This window comes from Triturus cristatus, chromosome 2_2 (assembly GCF_964204655.1).
Source record: "Triturus cristatus chromosome 2_2, aTriCri1.1, whole genome shotgun sequence".
NCBI lineage: Eukaryota > Metazoa > Chordata > Amphibia > Caudata > Salamandridae > Triturus > Triturus cristatus.
In genome coordinates this window covers 94,837,270-94,864,909 of record NC_140582.1, presented here as the reverse complement: position 1 = coordinate 94,864,909, position 27,640 = coordinate 94,837,270, and the positions used below count along the sequence as shown (strand labels likewise).

At 42.9% G+C, this 27,640-nt stretch overlaps 1 protein-coding gene across 3 annotated transcripts in view; it reads right to left on the bottom strand.

The window, feature by feature from the left end:
* PAX5 (paired box 5) overlaps window positions 1-27,640 on the bottom strand; it is a 521,765-nt gene that overhangs the window by 438,989 nt on the left and 55,136 nt on the right. For all 3 annotated transcript variants that reach the window (XM_085641098.1, XM_085641099.1, XM_085641100.1), the window contains exon 3: window positions 8,508-8,705. In XM_085641098.1, the coding sequence (XP_085497224.1) occupies window positions 8,508-8,705 (198 nt within the window). The remainder of the gene's footprint in view (window positions 1-8,507; window positions 8,706-27,640) is intronic.

The following is a 27,640-nucleotide window of genomic DNA, read 5'->3' as shown; positions in this document are numbered from 1 at the left end:
AGACCGAGCTGGAAGGTACAGCCACTTTGACATTCTCTCTTGAGAAAGTCAAGAAGGGTATTATGGCTCTAACTAAGACCAACACCCCAGGATCCCGATGGCATTGTGCCCAATCTTTATATAAATGATGTTGTGGTTTGGGCCCCAAATTTGACCACCCTTATTAATGCGCCAGTGATAGCAGGCCCCCCACAGTCAAAGGCATAGTCTATTATTGTAACCATTTTTAAAAAAGGGATGGGGACAGCCCTCATTGTTATAGGCCAATCAATTTTTTTGCTTGATTCAGCAGTAAAGGTTGTTGGCGCATTCTCCTAGATAGATTTTCTGTATGGGCGGAGGAAAATAACTTATTATTCGAAGTCCAGTACGGCTTTTACTAAGAGAGGTCAACAGTAGATCAGTGTTTGAACCTGTATTTGGTCCTTAGTAAATATACTGTTACACGTCCTGGATCCATTCACTCAGCATTCATAGACCTCACATCTGAGTTCGATTGGGTTAATCGAACAAAACTCTGGCAGATTATGCTGTCCATAGGCGTGGATCGGGACATTGTCTTGTTTTAAGAGATCTTCACAGGAACAGCAAGGCCTCTGTATGCTATTCTAAAGATCTAAAGTGCACATGTTGTTTCCATATTAAAAGAAGAGTAAGACAGGGTTGTTTTTTGGCCGCATTTCTGTTTAACTTGTACATTAATAAACTGGAGCAAGCCCTGGCTGTCACAAAACAGACTGTCCACAAGTGGAGCTGGACCTATCAGTTAACTGTGATGGTTGCGGTCCTCGCTCCACAAAATCGTCTAAGTTTCATCTTGGGAACGGTGCTCTCCCAAAGACTAGGGTGTTTTCATACCTGGGCTTGCTGTTTGATTCTGCAATGAGCTGGCAGCCCATTATTATTTGGAAGAAGGAGGATTTCATTTGGGCAAATGTTGCTGTTTTTAATTTTGCTTCAAGGCTGGGTAGTAGACCCACTGGGGCCCTACTGCAGATTTACTGTGCCAAATGCATTAAAAAAATTGTCTATTGGAGCGAACTTTGGGAATATGTTAAACTTGTTGAGTTGCTGTCAGGGGAAAAAAAAATTTGAGACATCTTGCGTCCCACAAAGCACCCCTACATTCTCTGTGCATGAAGAACTAGGTGTGAGCTACATAACTGATGACACAGCCTTTTGCCCTCTTTCTCTGTGGATGGACATATGATTACTCACTTCATATTCCGTGGCTTAAGTACATCAGGGACTCCTTTCAGAGTCTAGGCAGGGCAGACTTATTTAGTACCCCAGATAGGATATGTAAAGCTGACCATGAATAGGTGAAAGAATAGTTCATTAGGTAGAGGTTCATGGCGAAAGGAGAGTCTACCCTAGCAAAGCCCTGTGCCCGACGACATATCATACTGAAAACTGTGCCAACCATAGAGATATACCTCCTTTTTGATAAAAGTAGGTATGATCGCTTTTTGCTAACAAGGTTTTGTCTGGACCTATTGCTCTTTTTGCTAGCCTATTCCAGCAGTAGGACTAGGGATCACAAACTTACATCCTGCGGCTGCAACAATAGGTTTCTGCAGGATACCCTGCACTTTACTATGTTTTATAATTTGTATGCAATGTCGCTGAAGGCATATATTATCCATATTTGTAAAAGGGCAAATGTTTCTCAAGTCCAACCGGCCCTTATGCATCTATAGTTGCTCCCGGGAGATATAATTTTTCATGTATTTAGTTTTCTGAAAGTCGCTGTAAGGCTGAGAAATAGTTGTGACTTGGTATCCCATGAGATCAGAGGTGGTATCCTCTTTTTTAATTGTACTGTATTTACTGTATTAATTATGTCTACTCATCTTGATCGGTTTTTATGCTTCTCGTATTGTATGTACATTTCTATCTGTATTAATAAATGTTTGGATTTTAACTAATGTTTTATTTTATGGTGCTTTGCTTTTATGTTTTTTTCTCTCGAAAACCAAATAAAGCTAAATTTGATTGATTAAACAGGTACTCACAGTAGAAAGGGACTGAACCATAAATCAAGTTCCAGTCAATGTACTTTTTTTTCTTTCACGTATTGGGGCCTATTACAAAGGCATTTATGAGTAAATGAGGAAGTGCTCCTGTAGTTATTTTTAGAAAACGTTTACGTTCTTTTCTTAATAGGAAAGACGCATTTTAAACCGTATTAACCTCTGTATTTAGTGTAGAATGATTTTACTTTAAAGTATCATTCTCTTATTTAATTTGCTTGCATGCATTATTGTATAAAGCATTTCTTGCATCTTGTTCATAAAAAAATCATGTCATTTTATATGTTCGTTTACTTAGATAAGTTTTTTTACATCATTTCGACTGTAATGATTTGAATGACTCTTTTACAATAAACTTTATTACAATACTCCCAAGGTACTCTTTCATGCCTTTGTGAATTGCTGTCAAAAAACGTCAATGATGGAAATAAAATGGGAACATTCAGGGAGTACTCATCTATAATTAGTACAAATAAAAAATACTGAGTCCTATTTGCACTTCTGCTAATAGGGAGCCAGACATTTTTGGGTCTGAGTTGCAAAGACATGAAAGAATATGTAAAAGATTCCCATACCCACACACACTTTTGTGAATGGCACCCAAAAAATCTATAAAATCAATCAATAATTTCATGGTTGAACATTTAGAAACCCTTAGTTTATCTAGATTTCATAAGCTTTTTTGTGAGGTGCCATTGCCAGCTACGTATGCTGCTGACCCATGTTGTTTTTCAGATAGTTCAAGGTAGGTTAAAAAGCATCATTGCAATTACAACAACTATGTCAATCATATTCTCTCTGTGTGGCAGCGTAAGCATCCACGTCTGTAAGTCATCCTGATGAAGGACTGCGCCACAGTAATGGGTGCTCTCACTCATCTGACGTACTTTTCCTCCTTCACGTGCTCTTAAAGATAGAAAAAGGCTGTAAACTTCCATTTGAGACTTGCTGGCTGTGGTGGGCCTAAGATTTACCAATGGGAACGCCTATAGACAAAGCCATCTTTGAATCACCGAACTTTGGTATTGTTAATGGAGACATGCCACACAAGCGCGCTGGACCATAGATTTTTAACCACGAGTACGTGTTTCACAAAATGGCATTGATTTTTGTTCTTCTGATATGCTATTTATTATCTTTAAGTATATGCGCACAATTCATGAAAAATCCACGCTAGCTTTATTTTCACAGTACAATGCCTGCGAGCAATATTTTCTTTTATACATCTTCATTTCTAACGCAGCACAACTCAGTACATTTCATTGGTCACAGGCAGCCATTTTTAAATTGCAAAGTTTTTATTGCAAGCATATGGCAGCCATTTTTAGACGGTGGTGTAGGTTTTGTTCCTTTTATTTTTGTAGCAGAGACGTACATCAAATAATAAACAAAAACACCCACTGAACTAGCCTGCCAAGGCTGATATATTGGCTTTGCCAATGCTTGTTTTTGTTTTGCTATGCTTGCAGGATTTTTTTGTAACTTTTGGGGGCATTCTCTGCCCACCCCTAATATCCTCACTGAGATCAGGGGATGACCTGGGAACTCCTTTTTTTTTTAAACATAATTTTATTGGTTTTTGAGTTTCCTCACATCGATTGCAGAACACAAGTACGTCATGTTTGTTTAAATTACATTCTCAAGGCTATATTGCATTTCAAAATGTAAATGACTAATAGAAATATCAGCGTGTAATATCTGGAGGGAATAAACATCTATGCATACATATAACAGACAAGGCATCAAGTAAGATGATGTAAACCCCAATAATTGTGTCGTGTGTCATAACCGTCCTCATGTGTAAGCTGCTCATCTGTTACAACTAATATGAACAATAAACAAACTTCCTTCACAAATACCTCCATCCTCCAGTCCTATGCAAACTCATGTATCTAACATATAAGCTGTATGGGCATATGTGGCTCGCAATATACCTACGTTCTATAAACTTGCATCGTGTTTCATGGCGTTCTGGTCACAGGCAGCCATGAATGACTTTGGCTTTGAATTTCAAAGCCTTTTCCGTGCGTAAATCTTGATTTCCGCCCTTGCGGGAATCTTACTTTAGGCACGGATGAAGTGCTTAACTCTACATGCAACATTAGCTGATGTTTCACAAAGCCGTTTCTCCACAGATGTTCTCAAGTTGTGTAATGGCACCACGATGATCCAGGTGTTAAAGTTGCAACAAGTGCGATAAGGTTCATTTTCACATGGTATGTGAGGAAAGACAGGAACATGCTTTTGATGTGAAGAAAAATGAAGAAAAAAAAAAGGTTTGATAAAATTTCATATGTACTGTTGTTTTGCAGTTTTCATAGCATCATTTGACTGATCAAAGGGGGAAACTCATACACCAAGGAATACTTTGTGGGCTGCTACACTTGATTTTACAACTTCACTCAAAATTGCAATGCTGTATTAAGAATAGAGCAAATGGATAGCTATCAGGCAAGGCGGAAGTGGGCAACAGGCTCCAGCGGGGCGGAATACTGCCCCACCACCCCATGCTTTTGAGCTCAAACATGACCACATTGCTTCTGCAAAATCTGCTGGCCATAAAAATTGGTCGTATGAGGGTGAAGAGGCTGTCTGTAATTGTGTGTAAATGCGTTTGAACCTTCTAATATAATATCCAGGAATTATTCAAAAAGAAATATGGGGCATATTATCAAGCCAGGCGATAAAAATATTGCCGCTTTAGCGGCAGAAAACTGCCGCTAAAACGGCGATAATGGGCTTGATATTATGCTCTATGGAATTCCAACTGAAGCCCATGTTAGATGTGAAGGACATCTAACATGGGCTTCAATTGGAATTTCATAGAGCATATTATCAAGCCCATTATCGCCGTTTTAGCGGCAGTTTTCTGCCGCTAAAGGCGCAATAATTGTATTGCCTGGTTTGATAAAATGCCCCAGGGATTCTTGTCAACAAGAGGAGAATAATGAGGGTTGGGAAAACTCTGAAAAAGAGCCTCTTGCTGGCTGGGTGATTGTCCCTTCGAAAGAGTAGTTTCTTACTGCTATCTAGATGGAACATTCTCGGAAAACCTAACTTAAGAACTTTACAAACGTTTCCTGTTTAAAAAGCTAAAGGTAATGTATTTGGACCTGTTTGAGTTTAATATGCTTTGAGCAGCTTTTCTGCTACCAATAACTCACTAGTTATTCCCTCAATTCTGGGAGCATCACTTTACAGAGGTTATGGGGGCATATTATCAAGGTCCGGCGTTAAAATTATCGCCGCTTTATCGGCATAAAACTGCCGCTAAAGCGGCGATAATGGGATTGATAATATGCCCTTGTGAATTCCAATAGAAGCCCATGTTCTGGTGTGAACCTGGGCTTCTATGGGAATTCTCAAGGGCATATTATCAAGCCCATTATCGCCGCTTTAGCGGCAGTTTTCTGCCGATAAAGCGGCGATAATTTTAACGCCGGACCTTGATAATATGCCCCTTATTTACTTAGTGGCATATTATCAAGCCAGGTGATAAAATTATCGCTGCTTTAGTGGCAGAAAACTGCCACTAAAACGGCGAAAATGGGCTTAATAATATGCTCTATGGAATTCCAATTGAAACCTATGTTAGACGCCCTTCACATTTAACATGGGCTTCAATTGGAATTCTATAGAGCATATTATCAAGCCCATTATCGCCGTTTTAGCGGCAGTTTTCTGCCACTAAAGTGGAGATAATTTTATCGCCTGGCTTGATAATATGCCCCTTGGTAACCAGCCGCGGTCGGTAGTAGGAGTTCCTGCAGGGCGGTGATGTCGGGAGGGGGAGGGGCAGGGTGGGGGGTAGTAAACTATGGATTACGGAGGTTTACAGGTAAGTAAACATATAAATTAATAAAACGAATTTCGTTGCGTGCACAGCATCGCATTTGGGGATGCAGTGCACGCAACAAAATTCTTTTATTAATTTATATGTTTACTTACCTGTAAACCTCCGTAATCCATAGTTTACTACCCCCCACCCTGCCCCTCCCCCTCCCGACGTCACCGCCCTGCAGGAACTCCTACTACCGACCGCGGCTGTTAGTAACTGGTAAGTCAGCTTACTGCTGGTGGTAGATGGAGTTACTAGAAGAGCTCTTCTAGATCGGGTTTCCAGCCAGTTTCGACAGAAATGTGTTATTTGTATGTCCTTCACTGGGCCACTGTGATAAAGAAACAAACCATGAAAATTACAAAACTGATACTTGAAAACCATTAGGTCATGGAGACTGCTGATTTTCACAATAGAATATGAGACCTGCACTATTTGTTTCAAGAATGTTCACATAAGAAGATTACTATGAGATAACTTTAGTTGAAGGCAAAAAAAGAAACAATACGGTCTTACTGCAGATGGAAGAAAAACTAGTGCCTATGCAGTTAATTGCAGCGATTACACATATTACGGAAAATCGTTTTATTGGTACAGTAATTATACATTATATATAGGGCTCCCGATTTTATGGCATTTATTTTTTTGACATTTCAGTCTGTATTTATCCATATTTATTTTTTGCTAATTTTATCTGTATTTATCCATATTTATTTTGGTCTTTGTTAAAAAATGAAGCTGAAATTAGTAAATTTCCACTTTTATTTAACCAATAGATATGCACTTGTGCTTGAATGCCTGCTAGGTTTCAGTGCTGTGAACACCCACTGAAGTTAAATCAATGCACTTATATGAAAACATGCAAATTTCAGTATCAGCCTTGTGTACATCTACTGCTGTTAAAGCCTCCTTACTAAAATGCCTTTCTTTTTTAACCCCTTTTCCTATCAACCCACACAGCTATTGGCTTGGCAGTCACGGGTCACAGAATTTAGAATTACTCGCAAAACCCAATTTCCGTTTTTATCCACATTTGAAAATTAATACAGGCACCCCAAAAATGTTTTCTGTCTGTATTTATCTGTAAAAATCAGTAAAAACGGAAAACAGGGAGCCCTAATTATATACCAATAACAGTATACTTTTAGTGCTATTGGACTTAATGTTGTTAACTAATGTTGTCCATCTCCTTTAATGAAGTTTTGCCTCATGTTATATGCTGTGGAAAACTGAGCCGAACAAACAATTCATATTTGATTTGGATACCTTAAAACATACTTCCCAACCCTAAACGTACAGATTTTTTTTACAGTGCTCACTCTCTACGCATTTCGAGTTAGGATAATAGATGTGTGCTAATAATGTATGTGACTCACATACATTTCTGGACAGAACTTCCAAAGTACTGCACACATATGACTTGAACCTCTGAGAGTCATGTAAAGTAATACATCTCGAGCAATGTACAGGCTCATGCCTAGAATCAAGAGATTGGCGACTTTTATATAAATCAGGCTTACTTTTCAAACTAAGGTGTAGGTTACTTTTGACCCATAATACAGAAGCTTGTGGGGAGGAAGCTTACAAATTCTTCAGTAATTAAGGAAAATATAGTGAATTTTTAAGCATTCATTCAGAGGCAACAATTTCATTTTCAGGTATGCAAGGTTTCCTGCCCGGTTAAGTTCTAATATTTAGGATTAAGTCGAGAACTGACAAACCAGCAGTCAGGGCCCGACTGGCCGTAGTGGGCACCTGCAGCCGCGGTCGGTAGTAGGAGTAACTGCAGGGCGGTGACGTGGGGAGGGGGAGGGGCAGGGTGAGGGGTAGTAAACTATGGATTAAGGAGGTTTACATATAAATTAATAAAGCAAATTTTGTTGCGTGCACTGCATCCCCAAATGCGATGCAGTGCACGCAACGAAATTTGTTTTATTAATTTATATTTTAACTTACCTGTAAACCTCGGTAATCCATAGATTACTACCCCCACCCTGCCCCTCCCCACGTCACCGCCCTGCAGTTACTCCTACTACCGACCGCGGCAGGGCACCTGGCATTTTCCCGGTGTGCCGGAAGGGTGGGGGCCGGTTTTGGAGCAGAGGGGGCCGATTTTGTTACTGGGGGCCGGTTTTACAGCAGTGCTGCAAAATCTGCCCCCTGTAACAAAAGCGCAGCAGCAGTGTTTCCCACCACCAACACTGGGGGGCAATCCGACGCAATTGCCAGGGCTGGTTTGCGTTCCCAGTCCAGCCCTGCCAGCAGTCACAGGAAATTTGGAATTGTAATAAAACAAAACAGATTGTATATGCACATCTGCTACACCAAAGGTTCTTGGCTATTGCTGCCCAAAATGTATTTATCACAAAACATGCCTTAAACCTATCACTAGTTCAAAATTTGCCATTTGCATTCAATTAAGACCACTGTCATTCCAATCAGGGCACACTGACAGTCTGAAACTTGCAGAAACAATTATGAGTTAGAAATGCATAGGGTTCAGAACAGTAGCTTGATATCCGCTAAAAAGAAATCAACAAAGAAAAGTGCATTTTCACATTTTACAAAACTGATGACTGTTTTCATTTTCAATTCACATTGCTCATGTACAGAAACTCCATCCATTGGGTTGTTACCTGTTTATTGAGCTCACACTTGGTACTGTATCATTGTCACATACTCGCTCAGCGAGAAGCCTGTCCCGGATCTCCCAGGCAAACATGGTGGGGTTTTGGCGTTTGTAGTCTGCAATTTTATCAACAACTTTGGGTGTGGCGACCTTTGGTTTTGAGCCTCCTATTACTCCTGGTTTAATACTTCCCGTCTCATAGTACCTGCAACAACATAGAAAACAGACCATGGGTTACTGGGGTGGTCTGAAAAGAGCGATTAAAGACATGGATTCAGGTGTTCTTATTTCTGAAGCGATCACAACTTTAGCATTCTAGCACCATTACTTTTTCTAGATGCATCAGATGTTTAATAACATGCTTCAGTTCCCTATGTCCAGTGATATGCATTTATTTATTTATAAGGTTTGTTTGCCGCTGGCTAGACCCGGAGGTATCAGAGCGCTTTACAGATGCAAGGCAATACAGTGGTACAGTAGTTACATGCAAATGCAATCAAATACATGGGGATCTCACCATCAAAGAACAGGAGAAAGGCAAAAATCCTATAATATACAGTCTCATTTCAATTTGTATTTGAAGCACACACTGCTGGAGACTGATTATTTAGGATACAGCACTAATGCATCACATATCATGGACTTTGAACTCAAGCCCTCAAACAGTCAGACTACCTTGGACTCATTTATGACATAATTTTATTCACAAGAGTAAAATTTACCAAGAATAATAAAGGGAGACCAGACAAAAATCGAGGCAGAAAGGTGACTAAGGGACCCTTAATAGGCTGGGGATTTGTATTATTATGAGAGGATGGGGAATTGAATGTGGGTATCTTCCCCTTTTCCATATTTCAGTTATTTTTCCATATTAATTTTCTATTCAGAAGATGGGTTTATTTCTTGAGCTCTGCAGGTATATTTGTACCTTTTCTGGAACGGTATAATGCAAACATCTTTGTATTGTGTTTTATATTCTGTTAAGGCTAGCACACTGCAATTGAGTGCAAAGGGAGCATACAATACATTCAGTAGTGGTTGGTCAGTGCTCCAAACGGTGCACACAACAGTAGTTGTGAGAGCAACTCCTTACCTTGGCCACATTAAATGTGGTCAACTAAATTTGCTGACAAAGAGGACTTCATTAGGAGTTTGCTAGATATTACTGCAAGGATATTGGGAGGCCAGAGCCTCTGCTTCCTCCCAGTATCTCTGCACCAAAATCGAGCAGTTCTGAGATTTGCCCTATGGAATGGGGAACAACAGTACAGACTAGAAAATATGGCTTCTTTTTATTGTGTTTTTCGCCAGTTCAGGGAACACATCTAACATTTTCAACCTTCTCACAGCAGACGGAAACTGCCATCTGGAGGGCTGCTGGGGCTCAGGAGTGAAGGGGGGGGGGGTAGGGGGTAGGGGTCAGAGCATCAAGCTGGACTCAGGCAGTCTAGGGTTAGTGAGCACACAAAAAATGATAGGAGGAATGCTTGTAATTTGTCTAACCACAGGCAATTGCTCAAGGTAGCATCCCAACCCATTGTTCTTTTGCTCATCATGCCACCTCAGTGTAGACCCAGCCATATGCAAATCATTCTTGACCCTGCTCCTCATGGGAACAGTCCATCCTGAACTGCCAGGTCAGGCTATCCCTGAACCCGAACTTTGGGTGAAGATTGATTTGCAAGTAGATGGGTCTAATCTGAGGTAGCATGGTGGGCAAATAATGATGGGTCGGATTGCTAACCCAAGCAATTGCCAGTGGTTAGACTTATTGCACGCATCCTCGCATCACATTTTGTGTGTTTGACTGCCTAACGTTAGGCCAGGTGGAGAACTGTATGCTCCTCCCTCGATGCTGCTGGGGTGGTGGTGAGTCTGAGCGGTTTTATTAGGTGCGCATCCACACCTAGTGAATGCCCAGTGTCTCAAAGCCAAGAATGATCATGTAAGGAGACAAAGGCCTTCTTAGCGTTGCCATGGAGGTATCTGCCTAGAGTTATTGCCCTGGAAGGGAGAGGGGTAAATGATACTAGAAATGAGAGAGTATGTAGCACCATTATATTTTGTGTACAAAACACATATAAGTTGTTCTAAAGAGAAAGAGGCTAATTACGATATCAGGCGGACTTGAGCCCGCACAACACCGTCTCGGTCCTCGGACTGACTGACCTGTGATCAGTGGTCCTGACCGCCTAATTAGGATGCGAACGAATGCTGCTCATCTCATTTCTAAATTTCCCTATGGGAGCATGCATTACGGCCATAAACCGGCCGTAATACATGCTCCCATAGGGAAATGAGAGGTGCAGTTCATCCCTCCCTGCAACCCGTGGCAGGCACCTCAAGGTGCCTGCCACGGGGTGCAGGGTGCCTGCCATGAGATGCAGGGATCAACAGGGGGGACCATAGGTGCCCCCTCGGTCCCCGACTGGAGGCTGAGTATCTAAGGAAGTTCTGCTGGGAACACTCTTTCTGACATGGTTTCCATGTCAGACAGGCCGGCATGGTCCATGTCGGAAACCGTGCATCACAATCCCAGGGGCAGAAAGGCCCGCCCTTAGGGATTATGTGCCAGTTCCGACTGACCGAAGGGCTCCTTGAGCCCGTCTGAAGCCAGCCGGAATGAGCAGTTGGCTTACAGCATTACAATGCTGGCGGTCAGAAAGTAAACCGAGAGGCCGATTACGATGCGGCCCGGAAGGCTCCAATTTACAGACGGCTCCGATTTACAGGCTGCATCGTAATCAGCCCAAAAATCTGGCTATTTAAGTTTGGCATTTGTGAAACAATCACAACAGCAAACAATTTCTTAAATTTCATGCCAAAGTGTGAATATTTATTCCAGTGTAACAGTAAAAACTAACATTTTACCAAATTGTACAAGTGCGACTCTTTTACAAAAATGATACGAAAATAATTGTACTGCAGCCACAATACAATTTCTGCGTTCTCGGTGCACAAAATATGAAGCTACTACTTAATATGGGTACATTTTGCGCACCGTCTTTGTTCCTGCAATTTCAGTGCAAGAATTTTCAAAAATGTGCAGATGTTTGTTTTTCCTTATGTCTTTTCAGTCACTTGTATTCTCCTATAAATAACGTTGAATCCTTAGAACAGTGAAAAAGTCCAAAGTTTGAACACTAAAATAGTGTTTTAAAAGAAAATTCAGGATAGTTTTTTATAAAAACTTCCACAAACATAATTGATAAGATAAAGATAGAGGGAGAGATGCAATGCCATACTCCTGCTAGAGGAATGCAGACCCAGACTATTCTTTTCATCCTGAATTTTTAATAGCCCCACTAATTGAATAAGCAAACAGTTTTCGAGCCCACAAATAACTTCATTGGTCATTCTGTGAATCTCTTCTTGGTCGTTTTAAATCGCCCTCTTCGGGTGTGTTTTTACTAGTGATTTCTGGCTCCTAGTTTTAGAAAGCAAGAATCTCCCTGTTCCCTTTAAAGGCAAAACAATACTTGCCTTGGCCAATGCAGTTTTATCCACACAAAGTCAACGTTGAAATCAGGTACAGTAATGCAATGGAAATTTGCTAATATTTTCCTTCCTTCAAAATCCGGTAAAAGTCTGACCATTTCATTTCCTCTCTTGTCATGCATGTTTCAATAAAATCAACACGGGGTGTGGCCACCTAGAACAGGATTTATGAGTGTAAAGTTATTACTTCTAAATTTGCACATGTATGTGGAGATCACCTCCACTATGATGAAGATCTCCCTATAAGAAAATATAAGGAACATTATTTAAGTTTTAAATATGTGTTATTAACCAAGAACTAATAAAATGTTAGAGCAGAATAACTTATTAAATTAAACGTGTGTTAAATAATCATTTAAATATGTTAATTTAATTTATAATACATTTTTAAACTACAGTTAAAGTTGTGTGTAGAAATAATTTAATCAATTTAAATAATTTAATACAATTTTAAAAGATTAATATTACATATACATACATATATAAATATATACACACACACACACACATAGATAGATAGATAGATAGATAGATAGATAGATAGATAGATAGATAGATAGATAGATAGATAGATAGATAGATAGATAGATAGATAGATAGATAGATAGATAGATAGATATAGCCCAGTGGTAGCTGCCACTGGGTAGGTATAGTTAGGTCAGCATATCAATAGGGAATGACTTTTTTGTATTACTAATAACTTATGTGCCATTTAACGAAGCGCCACAAAACTTTTTTCGAAAGTACTTTATTTACCTAGTTTTTGCATGGAAAGCTTCAGGGTGATTCGACAAGCGGGGCTGGAAAAAGGGGGCTCCCAAAGCTCAAACTCCCCATGTATTTTCAATTTTTTAAGAAGCAATACACCAAATTTTGCAGGAAGCTACATCTTGGTCTAGCAAGCATGCTTTTTGTGAATTTGTGTAAATCCGTTTAAAGGTTTTTGAGATATTAAGGAACAAAACTATTTGTATATCTGAACACTTGGATTCATGGGACTCTAGTGAGAGTCACTCACAGCCAAATTTAAAAAGTAGAGCATTCTGATTTTGTTCAGAGGGCTTTTTTCCCCTTCAGTCTATTTGCTCCAACAGGAGTTATGCTCCCACATGAGTGCTCTGATTGGCAATATGTTGCAGGCAGCCATTACAGGACTCAGGGGCTTAGTTCCCTGTCCTGAGTTTTATTTTAAAATCCTATATAAGGGGACAGGGCACCCTGCCTCCCTGTGGCTTGTGGGGAAGTCAGACTCCCAGGAACAATATATATATATATATATATATATATTTATTTTTAAGTCGCAATCTTGTGGGATTTCCCTATGACTCCAGTGGAATTGAGGCCTTTTAAAGAAAAAATATATATATTTTTAAATTAGACCCCCCAGGTTGGGCCAGGGGTCTTATTTTGAAATATTTAGGGAGGGGTGTGTGGGGGGGGGGGCCCTTCCTGAGTTATTACTAGCCCCAGGGGCTAAATTTGTAAATAAAGGGTCCCCCTCCAAGTGCCTCTATTGGGCACCAGGGACTCCTTACCCTGGTGCGATAACTTGTTAAGGGGAACAGGAGCATATGGCCCCCCTCCCGGTGACACAATCCCCCGAGGCCGATGCCTTTAAAGATGAGGAGGGGACACACGCCATAACCCTCCCCCCCATGAGCTTCATTTGGGTGCTGGGTCCCCATCTTCCAGGGGCAAAATGCTAATAGAAGGGGTGGGGTCTACATACCCCCCTCCCTGCATCAATATCAGACCCCGGGCATATTCATCTACAGGGTGCCTGGGAGCTCCCACCCAGGCAGAGACCTCAGTTAGAGAGCAAGGCCCTCTTGTGGTTGTTTTTATGAATGCCTTTTGAGGGCTAAACAATGTTTTGAGAGATGTTGCTTTTATTAAAAAAACAATACGTCTCTGAGTTTCTTTTGACACTTTTCAATAAAATGCAAAAATTAAAACAATGTTAAAAAAAGTCTCACAGATATGTTTTTTTTTTTTTTTTTTTGAAACCGTTTATTGCAGTTCGTAAAAGTTACAGGTATGGGCCTACAACCATCCGGCCGGCCGCTAGAATGACAAAAACATATTGCACACATACAGTAAAAGTCTCTAGGCAGTGCAGAGCAGTGAAACAGGAGTAATCAATGGTGCAGGCCACACAGCTCCAAGCCCACAGTACGGTTCCCTTTTCTTGAAACAAAACAACACCAAAAAACCACACCCGCAGGGCAACCCGCGATCCAAAATAACAGCACGTGCTCCATAAGTGGGGGATCCAAACCAGCAGCAGAACTCTGGAGAGGGGAATGGGAATAGATCAGGGACTGGGGGACCGCGCGCCCGCGGCTGAGGGAGGGGGGCCATCTAGGGAGACGGAGCAGGCGAGGCAGCCGGTAGCAGTGGTGGCTCACAAATACCCCCGCGGTAGGCGTTCCAGGGGCCCCAGAGTTTCACCCACGCCCCAGGCTTACCTCTCGCCACATACACCACCTTTTCACGAAACATACACCAATCCATATGCTCTTTCCAGGCCGACACCGCAGGGGGCCTCTGGGATCCCCACAATTGAGCAATGTCGCGCTTGGCTATCATGTATCCCAGAGTCACCCACCGCGTCTGCGGGACCGAATAGTCATTCGGTTCCCATACATTCAGCAAGCATCTCCTCGCTTCAGGCAGCAGCGCAACACGCGTCACCACACGCAGGACCTCATGCACACCACGCCAGAATCGCTCCACCTTCGGGCACTCCCACAGTATATGCATGAAAGTCGCCAACGCACCACAGCCACGCTTACACATTCCGTCACCAGCAAAACCCATACGCAGAAGCCTTGGCCCCGTCACGTAAACCCGGTGAAGGATCTTGAGCTGGACGAAACGAAGGCGAGCCGGGATGGCCACCTCTTTCGGAGAGGCCACCGCGGAAATCCAATCCTCATCGTCCAGCTCCAGCCCGTCGGCAACCCAAGCCTCGCGGAGACTAGTAAGCAGGCACGATCTATCGTTGATCAGTTTTTTGTATATGAGGGAGATCGTGCTGTCCGGGACATGGCCATCTAGGACTCTGTCCTCCAGGGGGGAAGACTCCGGAATGGATGCGACATCCGGGAAGACGGAGCCCAGCGCATGGCGGACCTGTAGGTACCGAAAGTACTCACTGCCCTGCAGCTGGAACTCCGCCTGCAGCGTCTCAAAAGTTTTGAATCCCCCCCTCGTCCAGAGATCTCCCACCGTGCTGATTCCGATCGTGTCCCACTTCTCGAAGCCCTTCGACGTCCACAGGGAGCACAGATATGGTTTTAATTAAAACTTTATTCATTATTTTTATAATAATCACAATTATGAAACATTACATTGTGTTAATGTAGGAAAGTGAACTGTGCTGCAGTGTACCCCCCACTTGTTGTCCCCTTTAGCTGCTAGATGCTGAGGTTTTTGATCAGAAAGTGCACTGGGACCTGCTAACCAGGACCCAGTGTCAGTGCTCATTCCCTTAAAAATGACAACTGTGAAATGGTACACCCAATTGACAAGTACTTTTACATCCCTCTAAGGCCTGAGTATATGGTACCAGTGGTACCCAGGGCAGGGATGTAAAAGGGGCACCAGGGATGTAGTACTTATTGTGCCATCCTGAGTGACCCAAGTGAAATCAAAGGCTGCAGGTATGCCATGACAGCCCTGCATGAGCAGCCTCCCTGCTCGAGTGTGACCATGCACACACCATGTGTGACAGGGTCACCTCACAGCATTAAATATATGTCAGTCACCCCTAAAATAGGCCTCCTATAGCCCAGGAGGCAGGGTGCATTATAATATATGTGTGGAAATATATGTACAAGCATATATTGCCCTATGGTAGCATTCTAAATGTAATTCTGCCGCAAGTGACTGACCCTCCATAGGATAACATGGGCTGGACACTGGACAACAATAGATGTCCAGCTCCATTATAGAATGATCAATTTCCTTCATGTTTGATGTCAAACACTGTGCTTTTTAACCTCAGATACGATGGTGGTGTTGAGGATTAACTAGCATATACCTAGGTGGCACTTTAGATAATGCCCACCAAGTTAACCCAGTATTCTTGTGCGTTGGCCGGCTTTTCTGATGGTTTGCCACCAAGACATAAGCCTAGCCTCATGCTGGGAAGTGTGTGACACTTCCAGAGGCCAGAGACAAAGACCTGTGTGTGCAGGAGCTGACACCTCCACCCACACAGGATGGCTAGTGAATGGACAATCAAGGCGGTGAACCTCAAAGGCTTCACCGGTGCTGTTGGACAAAGGAACTTGTCACCCACTTGAGGGCAAAGCTTCCCCCTGTCCCAGGCAACATTAGCTATTCACAAGGTGTGTACCTCCACAAGGCTGACCACAACTCTAGGGTGTTGCAGCTGAGGTGTATGACCAAGGATGGTTTTAGCCATCTTGAATTTAGCCTAAAAAGCAGGTTCTAGTTTTAGTGACATACCCCCACCAGATATGGTCATTACTGGTGCAGAGTAACCACAGGACTAGGTACCCATTGGCTGCTAGTCCTCACACCCACTAAACCTCCCTAATTCCATGATTTAAGGGGCAACCCAGACACCAGAACTTTAGATTCGATGTCATACCAAGAAGAGACCCGTTTCCACGTCAAGGCAGGATTCCACGAAGAGAGGCACTAAGCTCTGCACCTGTGGCAGCGACCCTGCACCCACTGGACTTCGACTCGACCAAAGGAGATGCCAGTTGCAAAAGGAAGGTGAACCCCAGACTTCACACAAACTCCCTTGGACTAGAGGAACTAGTCCCTGCAGTCGGAATGCACAAACCGTTAAATCCATGACCTTGAAATACTGCCCCCAGAGCCGTCTGGCATGGCTGCTAAAAGTCCCTGGGCATGTGGCTTTTGGGAACTGTAGTCCTGACCCTCAGTGAGGCTCAGCTTCCTACCCCGTTTCCCTGGTACTCTGGAAAAACCGCTTGCAAGTACCATGGCTTGTTGGTGGTCAGTCCACCTACTACCTGCTTTATTCGACACTCCAAGAGGAGAGCTCTATCTGCACAAACGACTAACCACCCAGTGGCTCCATAGTAAAGATCCTGCATTTTTGTTTCCACCCTGTCTTGGCACGCCTGCCAGCACCACTGGCCATGGATAAGTTCAGCCCAATGGCTAGCCAAAAGCTTTTCTGCACCCAAGTTCCCCGAGCCAGGTAGAGTAAATCTGCCTGGAGACTCCTGGTCCAGGGCCAGCTCTTTTCTTGAGTTTCAAAGGTTGTTGCTCAACTCAACTTGCAAGTCTCTTTTTGCTGAGGTAGTCAAGTAAAGACCGCGAGCCTGATTGACAGCTCTGTGTGACAGCTAAAGTGCGCCTCTGCACCCCGCTACCCTGAGCCAGGTAAAATTGTGCTAGCTGTTGTGAACTAGTCTAGGGACTTAAGACCTTAACACCGAATGGGTTCAGTTGAACTCACCCTCTAAGTAACCAAATGCAGATATGCGTTTTTCCCATTGACCGCAACATTAATGTTTTTACACTGCTAAGTACTGATTTATTTAATACTTGAAAATGTACAACTCTTGTTATCCTATATGTATATATTACGTTTTGGTGTCTAAAAATATGTAGAAATCAGAGCAATTTTTATAAGTTGGTGTCGGATTTCTCTCGAGTCATGTCAATTACTTATCATCCATGTTGGTGTTATGAAATGCTTACCACATGTTCCTCTATGTAGCCTGTCTGCTATTTGCCACTCTACCTGGACTGAGAGAAGGTGTATATTAGACTTAGCAGTTTCTGGCTGGCTGGAATGTATTGAAGCAAGTCAGAATCCACCGTCCTAGATAGGATGAGTACAATACACGTGTCCGATAACCTATGCTCCCCCTTGGGTAGCTTGGCACCAAGGAGTCAGGCTTATCCTCAGGGCCCAAGTGTAAAGTATTGGGACAACATAACTGTTGCAACATACTGCGTAAGCCACAAAAACACTTCACACCGTATGTATAAAACACTGATCTTTGCATTACACACACATTGAAAGCAAAATGCAATACACATGGCATATACACTTTACAGTTATATGCAATTGTCAAACTTTCACATTAGCAGCAGAACGGCATGAACATATATGCCCTAATCATAGGTATTCTTCCAACACGACTTTCCCCAATATCGTATACCCCCAACAGTTGCAATAATCAAGCATCACAGGTCTTTGACTATGCCTCATGACCCAGCCCCATAGTCACTCAACTGCACCAGCCAACGATACATGTTGCCCCTGCTGGCGCCACATTGTTTAGATTGTCGGAACCACCTAAAACAGAAAGGAACAGCCACCATCTGGATTACACCTCCAGGCACCCAGCAGAACCTGCACGTGTGCGGGATCGCTTCCTCCCTGTAGACAAAAGGTTGTGATCCCGGAAGCTGGCCCGGTTTCAAATCTAGATAAATGATTCCCCGCAAGCGGAGATGTGAGCTGCCGTAGCTCCGAACAGCCATCCGTAGGTGCCCACAACATAATCCCTTGGGCCTCATCACAATGTTCTCCACAATAAAGTACCTTGTGGCGTGGGTCTAGGGAGAGGAAGTCAGCAACCTCTGTCGGAGGCTGTGATGTCAGGCATTGTTGTCCTCCCGATCTGGAGGTCAAAGACAGTCTCTGCCCCCAGCTCAGGTACCTCAACACAACATGCTCTGGAATGCAACCTAGCACATGCCCTGGCTGCAATCATGGGTTCCACGGACTCTGCAAACTTCTCCTTCACTCCTCAAACTCCTCATGTCCCGGCACCTCAGGTGGGCCTGATCTTTACGAACACACTCCTCTTAACAGTGTGATGTCGTTGTACGTCAGGACGGTCCTTGTCCCAAATGATGATCACTTCCACCCATTTCTGCCTCACCCTGCACAGTTCTTATGATCTCATGGAAATGGGGAGGTCCTTTGTGTCCCTGGTCCTTTGAGAGTACTTTGGGACCAGGGCCACGACAGTCGGCATTTAGCTGCAGGGCAGCCCAGGCAAAATCCACCAAATGATAGTCCCCTTCATGGAGCACGACAAGCTCCAGGCCACCACATGTCTGCAGATAATCCAATTGCAGTCTCTCCTGCCCTAATGGTTCCTCTTATTGATGTCCCAGCCTCCTTTTTTAATGCACAGGCTCTCTCTAAATGTTGTCCTGTATGCCATCCTACCCCAGGAGGTTTGATCACTATCTTTAGTGGGGCCAAGACCCTGCCCTGTGGTATACAGGTCCCAATTCCACCCTCATGTAACCATCCCAGAAAGGCCGCTCAGAGTCAGAGGTCCACAGTTTCCCTTGAACCCCTAGTTTATGGCCTTCTATCAGGGATGCACAGATGTAGTTGTCCCCCCTAGCACCCAGATGTGAATTGGAGACAGGTCGACAGGCACACAGAGCCACAAGCATCGAAATGCCCACTTTCCCAAAGTGACGTGTCCACATATGTAATGTTGGATCCAATCGCACTACCAGAGAGGATTCACCATTATGAACTCATCTATATCAAACACTACACTGCTACTATTCTGCGAGTAGGAAATACTGCTCAATAGCCTTTCCCTACATTCCCTCATGCTAATCCAATGCACGAAGCAGGCCCCATCATACTGAACACATCATCCCATACCATTCACGACCTTGCATGTAACACACATTTGCACATGCCCTACCTCTTCCTGACACCGCACTGTGTTACCAGGGAGAACTCTGATATAGCAAGAGACATGCAGAGCCTTGGCACATAGCTTTTTTAATGCCAAGCCGAGTAACAGTAACCTGCGCATACAGACCCCACCAGGGCAAACCTGTGGCACGATCGATGAGCTACCTCAGTGGATGGCACAATTAGTGCTGCAGGTCCATGGAGGAGCATTCAAGGTACATGCCCTGGGTATATGTCTTAGCCCTAGATGAGGGACTTACAGCTTACACCTGTCATCTGATGTCATCAGTGATGTCACTGATCCTGTAATGAGTGATTTAATATGTGAGGTCATAAGCAGTGCATTGCGGGGACATAAGTTAGAGTTAGCTCAGGTAACTATGATTGCTGAATTTCTATGGTTTTGTATGAGCGAAATCTGAGCCTAACTATAACGTCCCTGTAACATTTGCATTTTTTCTGTGAATTTCTAAGTTTAAAATTTTTTTATTTCACAACTATATTGTCTCTGTAACTTTTGGTTTCTTAAGTGAATTTCTAAGGTTTTTTTAAATTCTATTTCCTAACTATAACGTCGCTGTAACCTTCGGATTTTTAAGTGAATTGCTATGGTTTTTTTAACTAGTAGTCGTGTTTGCCGAGTTGTGGACAAAGGGGTGGGCCTACGGCGACCTCTCAGCAATCCCACTTTGTGGGACTTACTGGAGGTAACAGGAGGGACTGTTGGCCCCAAGGGGCCTCAGCATCCAAGGGGACTTCATCCCCTAACCAGTATTGCACCAGGAGGTGCGTTCGCAGAGTGGTGGAGAAAGGGGGCATGGCCTCCAACGAACTCTCAGCAATCCTGCTGTGTGAGACTTACTGGAGGTAACAGGAAGGGTTGTTGGCCCCAAGGACCCTCACCAGCCAGTGAGACTTCCTCCCCCAACCAGTAGTGCACCAGGAAGCATGTTTGCAGAGTGGTGGAAAAAGGGGCATGGCCTCCAACGAACTCTCAGCAATCCTGCTGTGTGAGACTTACTGGAGGTAACAGGAAGGGTTGTTGGCCCCAAGGACCCTCACCAGCCAATGAGACTTCCTCCCCCAACCAGTAGTGCACCAGGAAGCATGTTTGCAGAGTGGTGGAAAAAGGGGCATGGCCTCCAATGACTTCTCAGCAATACCACTGTGTGGGATTTACTGAACGTAACAGGAAGGGTTGTTGGCCCCCAAGGGCCCTCACCAGCCACGAGAACTTCATCTTCCAACAAGTGTGCCAAGAGGCCCATTTGCAGAGTGGTGGAGAAAGGGGGCAGGACCTCTGTTGACTTTCCCAGGCCGGCATTTTTAAAATGTTATTAGTGAAAGGCGGTGCATGGCCCCACTTCCCCAGACCAATTTTGGCCCTGGAAACCCCATCCTCCTAGGACCAGGCCATTTTACAATTGAGGTTGGGGGCCATGAGGCCCCCGCCCCGGGCTGAAGTTCGGCCCCAGGGACTCCATCCCCCAGGGCCAGGCCTTTTAAAAAAAACAATTGCTCAGATATGGGAGGGGGACCGCGCCCTCCCCTCCCCTAGCTGATTTCAGCCCCCGGGGACCCAATAACCTGGGGCCTGGCCTACTTGCAGTAGGACTCCTCCCTGGGCTAATTTGAGCCCAGGGGATCCCATCCCCCGGCCATGTATGCTGGGTGTCCCCAGTCTCCAAGTGGGATCACGGAGGGAGCCTGAATGCCCCTGCGGTCCCTGCCAGCTCCCCACCTCCTGCAGGAGCCAGCAATGCTTTCAGACATAGGAAGCTGCTAAACATGCAGCTCCCTATGTGTGAATGCGATTCTGTTCCACTTCCAGCAAGCAAGAGCATTTCTGAGCTCATGTTTTCTGGAAGCGGAGCGTTTGCTGTGACTTGGCAGGAGCTTTACCACTGCCCCTCCCCTGCATTCAATTAAAGAAAAGCCCGGGGAGGTGGCGGTCCTTAGGGCAGTGGGAGGGGTCTGTGCCCCCGCTTTCAATGAAAGTAAAGCTCTGGGAACTGGTGGTCCCCGGGGTTGTAGGGTGGATGTGCAGGCCACGCCCATTATTTTACTATTCTTTGCGCCCGGAAGGTGGCAGTCTCCGGTGTGCAAGAGGTGCCACGTGGACACCCCTGCATAATTAAAGAAGTGCTCCTGGGATTTGGCCCACAAGGGGGCTTCCTAGAAAAGAAGCACTGGGGACCACACTTCTTTTTATTTTTCAAATTTGCAGAAAATCAGCAGATCCACATGCAATTCCGAAGCAAAATTGACCCCAACATTTTTTTTAACCACCCACGGGGTCTCTCCACCTGTCCTAGGGGGTCAGGGTGTTCCATAATTTGCATTCACTGTCAATTGTTTTTGACACATTTAATTCAAAAACATAAACCTTCTTATTCAGAAATATAAGCAAACCTTGGCAGAGTTCTCCACACAGAAAAGGCAAGAGAGGTAAATCATTTTGTAGTACTTAATTAGTAGTACTGATTTACGCATTACAATATGTAGTTTGTGCATTTGTCTCATTGTGGTCGTTTGCACCTATACGAAAGCTAAAAAGTTGCTTACGAATAGAGTATGGAGGTACGGCATGTGTCATAGCAGTTAATGATTCACGGTCCCACTCCATTCGATATTGATTCCGCCTGCTTTAACAGTTTCATAAAAACTTACCTGAGTTTAAAGAAATGATGACACTGCTTTCTAAGACTCCAACAAAACATCACCTCTCAAATGTGTTGCAGAGAAAGCAAAGACAGATAGCATGTTTTAGGAAAGTTTACATAGATTTCGTGGAAGTAAGGAAATGAAGTACTGTGTATGGCTGTATGGCAGAAGGCCCACGGAACTATGCCATTATATGGTTGAAGCAATTATTCCTTCTTTTATTGTACCTTTTATAGTTGTTAATATCTTTAACTTCAGAGACACCCACATGGTGTTGTTATTTTCTTCCATGCGCCCATCAATTTTTGTATTCTCTTTTAGGTGTTTCATATAGTGTAGCCCCAAATTAAAGAAATGATAGGGTGATTTCCAAGAATCATTTTTGCTGTAAAAAAGCATCTCAAATATGAAGAACTGCATATAACTGTAGCATCCAGTTCAGGCTGGATTACAGGAGTCTTAATTAGATGACGAAGAGACAGAGATGGGGCAGGAGATTGGGACAGTACTAAACAATGCACTTAATATACTGATCTTGCATATTTTTGGCACAGGGAGATACATTTATTTGTCAAGAAAAACATGCAAATTTGACCAAGTAAAGCTAAGAACTTAAACCTCTGGTTTACAAGAACAGCAAGTTATCCACTAGAGGACAAGTTCGAGATATTAATCTATAAACATCATTGTTATGCCCTTAGCCTTGGGGAAATTGAAACTATGTTGTTTGGGAAAGTCCAAATAATGATTAAAGCTCCTGTTTGTATTGTCTGTTCATGCTTCCTTCACTGAACAAAGCGATACCAAAGGGGATGATGGACGGAGCGTTTGAGCAAATCAAACACTCACCCCCAGTCAACTAATCTGGGTTTAATCCATCATCATTCTTTAGCTCACTCCACCACCCCAGTTCAGACATGGCCATATGTTTTTCCTCATCAGCCAGGCTATCTTGAATCCTTCACTGAACAAGACATCAGAAAACAAAGCTTAGCACAAACCTGGCCAACACTTAAGATTTTTATTTTTATAATTCAATCATAAAAATTCAATAGTATTCCACCTCTAGAAGACTTCAATTGCAACTGTGGGCAATAGATTCTACTGATACTGTTCCTGGTTTCCTGATTACAATAATGCACATACATGCACTCACCTAAAAAGGAATGAGACACTAGTGTGCACATGTGGAATAAAGGAATAACATAGGGACTGATTCACGAAAATAGTTATCCATCGCTAAAAAACATTACCCAGGGAAAAGAACAAAGAATGTTAATCTTGACCTTAAAGAGTTTAGAATCGCCCTTGACATTAATGTCCCTGGTTACAAAGGCAATGGCTAACGTCTTCTTTGACAGTGGTGATTTCCTAATCATGGCCTCTTTGGTAAAATATATTCCACTTCATGCAGTTATCAAACATCACATTGTGCTTTAAATTAAATAAAGTGCCAGAACTATGAAATTTAAAGTGTGTGTAAGGAATTGAATAGTCAGACCTTGGACCGTGGAGCTGTGCTCAAGGCCCAAGAGACTGAGTAGGCCAGATACAGCATCGGGCTAAAAAGTAGTTTCAATTTCTACCAAATGGATCAGATTTGCCTACAGCTGGGAATTACAAGGATGTGTGTCTCATGGACGGCCCAGTTAAATTACTCCCTGCTTCCGTTGGACTGACCCCTCTCTTGATCTTTTATATCTTTTTGATATCTTATGGTCTTATTCTTAGATGTCAGTAAAACATTAAACTTTTATTGGTTCTTTTACATTACACCTTTCTGGTGACGATCGCTGTAGCTCCGTATAGTTATTCTATTGCAGTCAATTCAAATGTTCTCCTTCATTCTGACATTTTATGCTGAAGTGCTCATTAGAAATTGCTCATGTAAGGCTTTTATATAGTTCTTGTCCTGTTTGTTTTCGGTGCTAGGTTTTTTAAATTTCAATTTCACATTCTGTCGTGCACAAAGCTAAAATACAAATTTGCCAGAGTAGGCAAGCTTCCTGTTTTTTGGTCTGGCTTGAACAACACAATTTGGATACCTTAAGGGGAATTTACAAGAACTGGTGCATCTCTGCATATTAGCAGAGATGCGCCAGGTAATTTGTGTCACGTAAAAAAACTCTTGCGCCACCATGGATGCATCGCATTTACAATGCGGCGCACCTTGGCGAAAGGATAGACAGATGCATGACGCATCTTTTGGCGTAAAGGCAGAGAATTGCTGGAGTCGTGTTGCAAGCACGACACAAATCCAGCAATGGTCAGGAATGCCTATTCCTATTATGCTGCATCACTCCTTACGCCTGCTTCAAGCAGGCGCAAGGTTTTGATGCAGTGGCGCCGTAAAAGGTACTCTTGTAGATTTCACTGCGTCACTTTTACAAGGCTTTCTCACGTCAGAACGCCCACACTGCATACATTATACATGTAGAGCAGGGCTTTACAACTTGACGCATCTCCCTAGATGCGTCACGTTGTAACGTGGCACATTGTTTATGATGCCACTGCGTCATAGAAGTGCTGCAACGGCGGCGTAAAGTTGACGCAAGTGGCTTGTAAATCTGCCCCCTACTGTTTGCAATAAACATAAAGTGGGCTACTGGTAAGCCAATTCTACCACTGACTATCTGTGGGTCCCCCATTCAAAGGAGCAATCACATCTGGGTTCGGTACAGAGATGTATACATCTCTGACTTAAATTTCGCCGAATATGAAGTGGTTATATTGCAACACTTGAGAGATTGTTTTACGTCTCAATATCTGAAAAATGCAGTCAATCACACTTTTTCTGACATTTAATACATTATCTCGTAATTGAATTGCATAGAAAAAGATTAATTTTTTTTGCATTGCAAAGCACGTTGGCTCGTTTTATGGCAAAATAAATGAGTCGCTATGGGTGCAAAAAGAACATTTTCCTAGTATTTTCCAGGAATAACCCTTTTGCCACACTAGCATTCCCATTCAGCTGCATGGCCACTAATAAAAACCAGTGTGCCTGGCAGCTGCCATGCTCCTGCTGCAATTCAGCGCACCTTGCAGCTTTAAAAAAACTCAATAGTTCTGACATAAAAAGGAAAATGAAAGCCAGATTTGCTTAGTCAATGTTTTTTCGATGGTTGTGTGTGAGTCACAGGATGGTTTTGCTCTTGGAAGTTAAATGCGTTTTGAAAACATTAATATTTTTCTGACACCTTTACCTCACTCCAAATTAGATTAATTATTGAAAAAACATGTTAATTTTTAAAATACAATGAGGAAAAGTTACTTTAGTGAAGTAAAATTCTTATTCAAACACAACAGGGCACCCACTCCCCACCTCTCTATCTTCCTCTCCTCAATATTCTCCCTCAGATTCACTTTTGACATTTTTTTGGTACCAGTGGTGAGATATTTAGCAAAGCAAGCTACCATGAACTCAGCGTGAGGAGGAAGAAACGCCAAGCAGGTTGACATGCAGGGTGAGACCTTTGGTGAATGTGTGACTACAAGGCTTCCCTTTTTCTCTCCTACATGAGATCAAATACTCCCAAAGCAAGAGACATCGTGGTCATCACTTGAAAAGCTAACACTTCACTCTCCAGCATACACAGTATATTGGTAATGAATGTGTGAGTGCTGGATGTACACGCACAAAGTCAGGGACTCAACACAGGGAAATATAGAGATCCTGGTCCTGACAAAAGCCCCGGACCTTTATAGTACTCAGTTAGGGCTGAAACACATTGACCTGTCAGATGTAGGAGCAATAATACTCTTCAATTACATCCTCATTCAAGTTTTAATCACATCATCACCACAATATTAATGAGATTAGTTTCTTTGGGTAGGTGCTCATGATTTTTAGCTTAACCCTTTTTCTGGATCCTCCACCTCTTCTCCCTGCAAGTACCATAAACACAACTAAGGGCCCATCTGCCATTATAGGATACTTTGGCGAGTGCAGGATGACGGATGATGAAGCATGACACAATGGGGGTGGGGGGAGGGTTGTGAGGTCATTCCGTATATTCAAAGAGTATTCCAAAGTTCAGTTTTTGTAGACCTTAGGGCCCTTGTTTACATCAACAGGAATAAGGTATTGTCCGGAACCAGGAACATTGAGGTACTAGCACTAAGCCTCCACAGCACTGCGTTTCCTTTATGCGATTTAATACAAGCCACCATGTTGCCATACTCATAACTGATTACAGTGGTGTGCAACTTAGCAACTGCCAACTGCGAATAATGAGGTAAAAAATGTAATTTGCAGGTCATGGTTATCTTCTTGGGAACCTAAGCGACATGAAAAAGTTAGTGGGGGGTATTTATTGGTTTGGATCGGAATTTCTCTGTGTTTTACCTTTTGCAATCCATTTTTTCATGCTAATATTCATATGCTCAAAACGAGTGATCCATAATTATTTTAGAAAAGGCAAATTCTTATGAATCAGCCAATCTTCACTTTGTGTTGTTTTCACTACCAAAATACATTTAAAAGCAATAAGATTTACCAGTGATTTATCTATCTCAATATCTTCCCTTGTGCATTTTACTGTCATGCTATTTTCAACAGATTATCAGGTGCTGGTATTGCAGGAAAATGTACTTACTTAATGGCAATTGCTGAATACACTGAGCTCCAGCGTTGTAGAGGTGCACAGAGAGAAGGCATGAGATAACTGAAGTGAAATGCCACCAAGTTAGATACTGCATTTTTATGGAAAACTACTTCTAGAAGTAGAGTTTATGATATGTAAATAAGTGTTGTGTGGCCATAGACGTAACACTAAAAAATATTCTTTCATGGTATGAAAATGCACGGAACAAACCAACAGTAGCAAAAATTGAGACAGAAATAGAAGTTAATCTAGAAAGTATTTAGACCTTTCTATTGGTTAATGTGGAAATGATGAAGGTTGTATATGTGAAGTGTTGCTAGAGAAAATGATACACTCAAGTAAAATGAAGGTCCCCATTAGTCATTAAGGTCCAGGGTCAATCTACATTACCTTAATATCATTAAAAAAAACACAACAAGTAGGGATAATTTACAGAAACCCACTTATTTCATTTGAATTCATGCATAATATTGTTGGTGGGTGGATCATGGCCTTCTGGTGGCTGGATACAAAACATGTTAAGCACAAATAAATATTTTCATCATCAAGAAGAGAGTGATCAAACTACAACGTTATTTAACCAAAGCTACATAGCTCCATCGCTGGGCTATTACTGGGCAGTAATGAGATCTGGTGAACTGGACCACCTAATTATATACAATAAAAATCAGGTCAAAC